The 9,244-nt window shown below is 43.6% G+C and overlaps 1 protein-coding gene across 2 annotated transcripts; it reads left to right on the forward strand.

The window, feature by feature from the left end:
* The first annotated feature begins 7,205 nt into the window (after window positions 1-7,205).
* LYRM7 (LYR motif containing 7) lies at window positions 7,206-9,013 on the forward strand. 2 transcript variants are annotated; one of them, XM_036742091.1, is made up of 2 exons: window positions 7,206-7,371; window positions 8,064-9,013. In XM_036742091.1, the coding sequence occupies exon 2, from the start codon at window positions 8,210-8,212 to the stop codon at window positions 8,522-8,524; it is 315 nt and encodes a 104-aa protein (XP_036597986.1). In that variant the 5' UTR covers window positions 7,206-7,371; window positions 8,064-8,209; the 3' UTR covers window positions 8,525-9,013. The 2 variants fall into 2 exon arrangements, with proteins under 2 accessions (XP_036597986.1, XP_036597987.1); XM_036742092.1 differs by lacking the exon at window positions 7,206-7,371 and adding an exon at window positions 7,468-7,638.
* The last annotated feature ends 231 nt before the right edge of the window (window positions 9,014-9,244 follow it).

A 9,244-nucleotide genomic window follows, 5' to 3' on the forward strand; every position in this document is an offset into this window, starting at 1 on the left:
GAGTAATCTCCCTAATTTTTTGAAAATTTATTTGCTTTTGAAATGCAGTTCTTAGGCCTTCTAACAGGCAAATTTCCATATGGTCTCTCTTTTCTCTATCCTCACTCCTTTGATAATTCCATCCTGGGTCACTAGTGGGAACAGCAGCTGTTCCTGGGGGATATTTTATGGGGTTATTGCTAGCCAAACTGTCCCCAAATTTTTGAGCGTGTTCCCATATTCTCCTCTTCTCCTCAGTGGTACAACAGGTAGAGAAAAGGATATGCAAATCACACCAAGAAAGTTCAAATTGTAGGGACAGATCCCTAAAACCCTCAGTAAACTTAGTGGGATCTTCTGAGTATCTCCCCAGTTTTTCTTTAATTTGGATGAGATCTGAAATGGAGAATGGAACATGCAATCTCCTTGTCCCAGCAGGGGAGGCAGGCATTTCCCTCAGGGGAAAAAGCCTTGAAGGCGCTGTGGGACCTGGAGCTTGGGGCTGAGGTAGATTAGACTGCAAGGCCAGGGCATCTGCCTGGCAAGGGAGATCAGCTAGTACCTGAGGAGGGGTAGAGGTCAGAGGGGAAGATACCCCAGAGACCCAAGTGGGTGCTACCTCAGAGAGAGAGGCTAGGGGAGGAGATATTGCCGTGGGGGCAGGGCCCATGGTGATAGATGTTGCAGGGCCTGCAGTAGAGGCAGGGCATGGGGTCCCTTCGGCTGGAAATTCCTTCCTCCTTAGTAAAGGAGAAGTTAGGAGTAATTGTCGGGAGACAAACAAAATAAAACAAGAAAACAAAATATACAGAAGGTACCTGAAACTTTCCCAAATTCCCAGCGCCGAAACAATTGAAAGGATCTGGCACATGCTTCCGGATGGGGCATCCGTCCATGTCCTTCGACATGACCACTGGACCGAGAACCACCTGATAGCGTCAGGTTGAGTTGACCACGACAGCCTGGCTGTCTGACTCACTGAGACCACTGGACCGAGCTGTCCGAGTGGACCGAGAACCACCTGATAGCGTCAGGTTGAGTTGACCACGACAGCCTGGCTGTCTGACTCACTGAGACCACTGGACCGAGCTGTCCGAGTGGACCGAGAACCACCAGAGAGCGTCAGGTTGACCAGGACAGTGTGACTGTCCGACTCACTGAGACCACTGGACCAAGCTGTCCGACCCACCAAGAACCACCAGAGAGCGTCAGGTTGACCAGGACAGTGTGACTGTCCGACTCACTGAGACCACTGGACCAAGCTGTCCAACCCACTGGGACCTGCTGAGGTCAGGCCCGAGAAGCACATCCAAAATGTTTGGAGAGCGAGGAGGGAGATTGAGAGAGGGGTAGGCTCACATACCTTGAGTCTTGGCTGGAGAAGAACTTGAGATTAGCAGTGCTTCCCGGTTCAGGGAACCATAAATGATGAGGGTTTGGGGTGAGAGGTGCTCGACACCCCAAAGTACCGACACGCCGGGTCCTGCCGAAAGAATTCGACTCAAGCTTTCTCAGCTAAGGGAAAGGACAAAGTTTATTAAGAGTTAGCCAAATAAGCCTGCCCCGAGAGATCCCACCCCTTGCGACGCCTGTAAGGAAAAAGGGCCAGACCCATCTGAGCTAGATTGGTTCTGACCACCTTCATGGAGGCAAGATGGAGATTATATACACAAAGGTTGTGGGAGGGATTGAGGGGTGGTCTGGGGTGACCAGAAGAGGGGTCTAGGGAGGGACTTAAGGACGAGGTCAGACTCCAGGGTGGGGGAAATAGCTGAAGGCTATATGGAAATGACAACCCATCAAGGGCTGGGGTAGCAGAGCTAGGGTATAGATATTTTGATCAGGATTAAGGATGGGAAACAGGATTAAGGGTGGGAAACAGCTGGACAATAGAGGACTGGGCAAGGTAGGCATTTGGGCTTAATGGTTATAGCCTCAGGCCAAGGCCAGGTGGAGTGGCAAGATTCAAGGAGAGTTCAAGGGTTCAAGGGGTTCCCAGAGACTGTGCCCTCATCAGTTGTATCATCTCACTGTTGGAAACCAGTAACTATCTGGTACCCCAGTTCTATTTAACAGTGTGGAAAATATTATACTATTTTATATCATTTCTAATTGCAACTAGACCCAGAGCCTGAATTAATGAGTAACTGGATGAAGATCCAGGACCTGGGCTTCTTTGTTCTCTCTAAAAGTTTGCTCAGGAAATACCCTTACCACTGTCAACAAGGCCAAATCATTAAAGGATGTGACCCTAACCCCAAGAGAGATTACCTTGCTTAATATTCTACAGGTATATACTATGTTATGGAATGTAATGAGACACAGAGACGCTGGGCTGTAGTTTCAACTGACTTTTGTCAACATCCTTTACAACTCTATTCAATTAAGGAAAATCCTCTTCTTGTATCATGGTTAAACATACATGGGGGGTCATAAAAAATGGGGTAATACAGGCTTGCTAGGTCTGCTAAAATAACGTATATAAGTTTTCTCATTCCTTTGTTCAGACAGCCAGAGTTTATGCTCTGACTCCTTGTACGTACAAGTAAGCTAGCTTAGCTATGCTTTAAGGGAAAAATAATAAACAACATGGATTTTTCTATCACCTAGCTCTGTTGTTTCCTTCAACCAAATTTTCCGGTTTAACAACAGCAATCAGCTTTTACAAAAACATATTTACTTCAAAGGGATAGAAAAAAAAAAGTCCAAACATTTTCCCTAACCCCAACTCCTGGGGAAACACTTTTCTCTCACATTCTAGCACAGCTTCTACACAACATTGGTTCTACCAAGTTTGTGTCCAGATGAAGCATCCCTATTGGATAAATCTTGTCTTATCTACTCCTGGGCTGGGCCTTGAAGGTAACACCCTCAAAGATCACTCCTTGCTCAATGGGGCATCAATTCTGAATTAGCTGCAAAGCCAAGATATTGGGACCCCGGGACTCCAGGATTCCTGCTTTCTTGGCATTTTGAAAATCACAAACTTGGAGTTTCCAACCCCTTCACCTAAAAGGGAAAAGAACAACAGTAAGGCGAAAGGAATATGGGTCATTTTACAGGCCTCATTGCACTAGGGGTAGGGGTGGGGGAAAGTGGGAGGAATTGGAGAAGTCAAGAGCCTCTCCACTTACAACTCTGTCAGTGACTCAAACAAAGAACGGGGCAGACCATGAAAGACCGGACACAGCTCTGGATGGCTACTCCTTTTAGAACAAATTTTTTTTTCCAAACTGCAAAAATCTACCTTCTTTTTCTCCCACCATAACTCCCTCCCACAATTAAGAATGAAAAGAAAACCAAAACCCTTATTATAAACAATTATAATTTAAAAAAACACATTTCCATGTGGCCACGTTCAAAAATATGAGGGAATTGTGGGTAGCATATTTTATCATTTAATCCTCTGGAATCATGAAAAATTTTCTTTCAAAGGTCTTTGACTTTGAACTCAGGTCCTCCTGACTCCAGCTGCCCCGACTTCATACAAACCTTCCCAAGTTTCTCTGACACCATCCCCCCCTCATTTCCTACAGCACAATAGTATTCCATCACATTCACGTACCATAACTTGTTCATTCATTCCCCAGTTGATTGGGACTCCCTCAGATTCCCATTCTTCGCCAACTCAAAAAGAGACATGCATATTTTTGTACATCCTTAGAGGTTGTTTAGGACTAATCCCTCTCTTAATATACCTTCCCTCTAATTCCTCCTTATTCCTTCTTCGCTTTTCCTCCTATTTCCCTGTTGCGTGAGATGTCTTTCTGTACCTAACTGTGTAGGTTTGTGTGTATATATGTAGGTATTCTTCCCTCCTTTAACCAATTCAAGTGAAAATTCAAGTGCCCCTCCCATGGGTGTAGATATCTTTTTTATACACCCTAAATATATGAAGTAATTGCTTGGAATCCTCTATTTCGTTATAGCTCCATTTTTCCCCTGCAGGATCAGTTTTGCAGAGTAAGTCATACTTGGGTGTAAGCCTATATCATTTGCCTTCTGAAAGATCATAGTCCAAGCTCTCCCCTCCTTCAGAGTGGCAGTGAGGCAGTTGAGGACACAGTAGATAGAGCTCTGGGCCTGGAGTCAGAAAGACTTGAGCTTAAATCAGGCCTCAGACACTTACTAGTTGTGTGACTCCAGGAAATTCACTTAACTTCTGTTTGTCCCAGTTTCCTCAACTATAAAGTGGAGATACTAACTGTTAAAAATGGAGATACATATATATATATATATATATATATATATGTGTGTGTGTGTGTGTGTATATATATGTATATGTTTATGTATATATATAAGTGAATGTGTATGTATGTATATATCTATGTGTATATGTATGTATGTGTATGTATGTGTATATATGTATATGTGTTTATATATATATATATGTAAAAGAGAGAGAGCAGACACAGGGTGAGTTGAAGATGAAGGGAAGATATCTAAAAGAAATAAAATGAAATTAAGGGATGAGAGAGTAACATACTGAGAGAGGGAGATAGGGAGAGATAGAATGGGGTGGATTATCTCGCATAAAGGTGGCAAGAGGAAGCAGTTCTATGGGAGGAGGGGAGAGGGCAGGTGAGGGGGGAATGAGTGAACCTTGCTCTCATCAGATTTGGCCTGAGGGGGAATACCATACATACTCAGTTGGGTATCTTACCCCACAGGAAAGAAGAGGGAGGAAGATAAAAAAAAAAAAAATAAAAGGCGGGGGGATGATGGAGGGGAGGGCAGATGGGGGTGGAGGTAATCAAAACAAACACTTTGGAAAGGGGACAGGGTCAAGGGAGAAAATTCAATAAAGCGGGATGGGTTGGGAAGGAGCAAAATGTAGTTAGCCTTTCACAACATGAGTATTGTGGAAGGGTTATACATAATAATACATGTGTGGCCTAAGTTGAATTGCTCAACTTCTTAGGGAGGGTGGGTGGGAAGGGAAGAGGAAAGAGAATTTGGAACTCAAAGTTTTAAAATCAGATGTTCAAAAACAAAAAAAGTTTTTGCATGCGACTAAAAAATAAGATACACAGGCAATGGGGCGTAGAAATTTATCTTGCCCTACAAGAAAGGAAGGGAAAAGGGGATGAGAGGGGAGGGGGGTGATAGAGGGGAGGGCTGACTGGGGAACAGGGCAACCAGAATATAAGCCATCTTGGAGTGGGGGGGAGGGTAGAAATGGGGAGAAAATTTGTAATTCAAAATGTTGTAAAATCAATGCTGAAAACCAAATATGTTAAATAAATAAATTGCATTAAAAAAATAATTCATAAAAAAAATAAAAAAAAAATGGAGATACTCAACTGTAAAATGGAAATAGTAACACCTACTTCTGTAAAATAAGGATGATAATAATAGCACCTAATTCACAGAGTTGTTGGTGAAGTTCAAATGAGAAAATATTTTAAAAGGGCTTCGTGCAGAGTCTGGTACATAGAAAGCACTATGTAAATAATTTTGCCTTCCTTGAGAGTGGAGCCTGCTAAATCACATGTGACCTTGACCATGGCTCCTCAGTACTTGAATTCTTTCTTTCTAGTTGCTTGTAGTATTTTTTTCTTTGACCTGGAAGCTCTGAATTTTGGCTATAATGTTCCTGGGAGTTTTCATTTGGGGGTTTCTTTCAGGAGGTGACCAGTGGAGTCTCTATTTCCACTTTGCCTTCTAGTCCTAAGAAATCTGGGCAGTTTCAAGATTTCTTGCAATATGATATCCAGGTTCTTGTTTTGGTCATGGATTTCAGGTAGTCCAATGATTCTAAAATATTTTCCCTCCTTTCTTTGTTTTCCATATCAGTTGTTTCTGCCATGAGATCCCTTTCATTTTCTTCTCTTTTTTACATCTTTTGACTGACTGGCTGACAGGACCCAAGATAGAGAACAAGTCCCACATTTTTGAACATTACCAGAGCAAGAATATGTTTGGCTTGATTCTGCATATTTGTTACAAAGATTTTGGTTTTTTTCTTATTTTTTAATAAAGGGAGGAAGGAGAGAAAATAAATTTTGTTAATTGAACTTTTTAAAAAGAAGATATCAGGAAGATTAATGTGGATTATAGGGGCAGCTAGGTGGTACAGTGGACAGAGTGCTGGCCCTGGAGTCAAAAGGACTTGAATTCAAATTTGGCCTCAGACACTTATTGTATGACCCTGGGCTTTACACTTTGCCTCAGTTCCTCATGTGTAAAATGAGCTGGAGAAGGACATGGCAAACCACTGCCATTCTTTGCCAGGAAAACCCTAAACGGGATCACAAAGAGTCAGACATGACCAAAAAAACGACTGAAGAACAACCCGGATCATAAGGGAGCTCAGAGAAAGTCTAATTAGTTCAACTCCTAAATTTTTGACACTTAAGGAGATCGAGGGCTAGTGAGGTTGAGACTTACTCCAGGTCACATATTCAGTAAGAGTTGAACGCAGGTCCTCTGGCTCCAGAAACAATGGTGCTCCCAATATACCATACTCCATACCATGGAGATAAAGTTTCAGCTCAGCTTTGAATAACGGGTACAAATGAGCATATTCTATATGTTAGGGCAGCATGGAAGCATATTCTATATGTTAGGACAGCACATTACATGAGCATATTCTATCTGTTAGAGTGGCACGTTACGTGGGCATATTCTATATGTTAGGGCAGCTTATCATATGAGCATATTATGTCTGTTGGGGCAGGATATTCTATGTTAGGGCAGCATGGGAGACCAGACAGAATGGAGCAGGCAATGAAAAATGAGGAACATAGGGAGTTCCCACTTTACAGACAGTGTACCAAGTTATTTTGTAATTCAGATGTTTGAAATAACAAATTTTCTCATAGAAACAACGTTAGAACCATTGGCTAAGTGACAGCGGGTTAGCGTTCTGAGGCCGGGTTTGAACCCGGTAAAATGAGTCTTCCTTGCTCCGGACCCATGCGCCACCTAGCTGCCCTCCCACAGTAGGCGCTTTATAAATGCTTGCTGACTGGCAGCATCTGTAACTGAATATGGTAATAATTGTAAAGCAATAAATAAATGCTAGCTATTGTTATTGTTATCATCTTCCTAGAAAGCCACAGAAGGGATTTATACTAGTAATTAAAAAAAAAAAAAGGAAAAGAACTATAGAACCCGCCCACAACGACCCAGACAGGGTAGAGAGAGCAGAAGCTGGCGCAGGGATAATACCCAGAATTCCCCCGGCTTCCGGGGAGGGGCTTTTGACCTTGAAGGCACTTCCTTCTGGGCGGAAACTTCCCTGAGGCTCGCGGAGGGAGGACGTGTGGCTTCACCGGTGTCTCTTGTCCTGCAGAGCCAAGCTAAGCCACGAGCTCGCAAGGGGCTCGCGGGCCCCTCCTGCTGCCCAAAGCGGGAATGGTTGAAGCCAGACTGGGGAGCGGAAGGGAGGTGGGGACCAGGCCAGACCCTGCGGGCGGTCAGGGGGGAGTCCGGGCTAGGGGAGGGGAGAAGATTGAGAGCGGCTGGGGGGCCGGGGGGAAACCCCCAAGAATGGGTACGCTCGGGCTGAGGCGCGCTGGAGGAACAGAGACCAGACCCGGAGCCAACGGTTACGGTTGTTGGTGCGAGGGACCCCAGCGCTGCTCATTTTCTCCCCTCTTCCCATCCTCCCCTGGAGCGTTGGCCCACGTGAGCTCCGGTCCAGCGAGTGAGGAGGTGATCGGATATAGATATCTAGGGGGGTGGGGGAAAAGTCACCCCATTCCCCGATTTCAGCTCGCTCTATTTTATTTAACACTTGCCTCTGTATTTTTATGATTTTGTTAATGCTGTTACAATACAGCAGCTGAGCTGAGCCGTGCGTATAAATGCACCGTGGGGCACTGAGAGAAGTGAAGCTTAAAACAAAAGGAAAGGAGTCGGCACTGTACATCAGGGTGGGGGTGAGCTGAGGAACGGAAGTTTCCTGCCTTTGGGGAATGCAGCACTTGAGTATATTAGGTTTATGCGCTTATATCTTCATGAAATGTAGCATGAATATCTGTAACTAGATTGTATCAACTCCTTTCCTCTCCCCTCCCTCGTCACTTTCATTTTCTCCCCTCCCTTTCTTCCCCTCTTCCTTTCTCTTGTCCTCCAAGGAATGTGACCGGCAGAGAAAGCGGATACAAAGTAAATGAGAGCGGGGTCTGGGGAGAGCTCCTCCACCGAGACGAGGAGCAGGCTGGAGTGAGGAGGGGACTGTCCCTGGGAGCTCGGGCTGAAGCCAAGAGGCTAGACTGCAGAGATGGTCGACTCCGCCAAGGTGTTACGGCTTTTTAAAACCTTGCACAGGACTAGACAGCAAGTTTTTAAAAACGATACCAGAGCTCTAGAAGCGGCGAGAGAAAAGATAAATGAAGAATTCAAAAAGAATAAAAGTGAGACTTCACCGGAGGAAATAGAAAAGTTGATCAAGATAGGTTCTGATGTTGAATTAATACTTAGAAAATCTGTTATCCAGGGCATTCACACAGATCACAACACTTTGAAGTTGGTTCCTAGGAAAGACCTTCTTACAGAAAACAATCCTTACTGTGACACACCCGCCCAGAAACCATGAATCTTCTTGGACAAAAGATTTAGTGCATATTAATTTTAAAGTTCTTTTCAGTAAAGTTACCGAAAAATAACGACACCCTTTATACTTGCAACCAGAAAAGCAACAGTTGGAATGTGTATCTTGATTACATGTTATGCTGGAAGGGCATCATTGGGAAAAGCTAATTGTACAACAGAATTGGAATGCTTGACTACATTTTACATTGGAAGGACATCATTTGGAAAAGCTCATTGTGGTTGAATGTTTCTGAAGAATATTTGATAAGATGGTTCATTTTCATAGGAAATCAGCCCATGTTTTTTCTATATAAGTTATGCTGAGCTATATCGTACTGTGAATTTGTTTTGAATTTTTGTGATTTTACCATGTATTAGTTGAGAAAATGAAGTGTTTTAACAAAACTGACATTTTCTGTTAAATTCTGGCTTGAATTGTATGCTCCTCAAAGTGTTAAATATAATCAGAAATTTTAAGTGTTCCAGGACACAAGATATTTGAGTTATTGAAGTCAAATGGGAAATTGGGGGAGGGGGCAGCTAAGTGGTACAGTGGGTAGCTCTCGAATAAGACCTGAATTCACATAGGACCTCAGACACTTGGCTGTGTGACCCTGGGCAAGTCACTTAACCTTCAGGAAAACAAAAAGGAAAGGGGAAGTTCTTTGTATATACACTCCACAAATTTAGCCTTTCGTATTTAAATACCAGAGCTATTTCTTCA

This window comes from Trichosurus vulpecula, chromosome 1 (assembly GCF_011100635.1).
Source record: "Trichosurus vulpecula isolate mTriVul1 chromosome 1, mTriVul1.pri, whole genome shotgun sequence".
In the NCBI taxonomy this organism is placed as follows: Eukaryota; Metazoa; Chordata; class Mammalia; order Diprotodontia; family Phalangeridae; genus Trichosurus; species Trichosurus vulpecula.

Coding starts and splice junctions, on each gene's coding strand:
- LYRM7 (XM_036742091.1), top strand. CDS start 8,210: ATGGTCGACTCCGCCAAGGTGTTACGGCTTTTTAAAACCTTGCACAGG.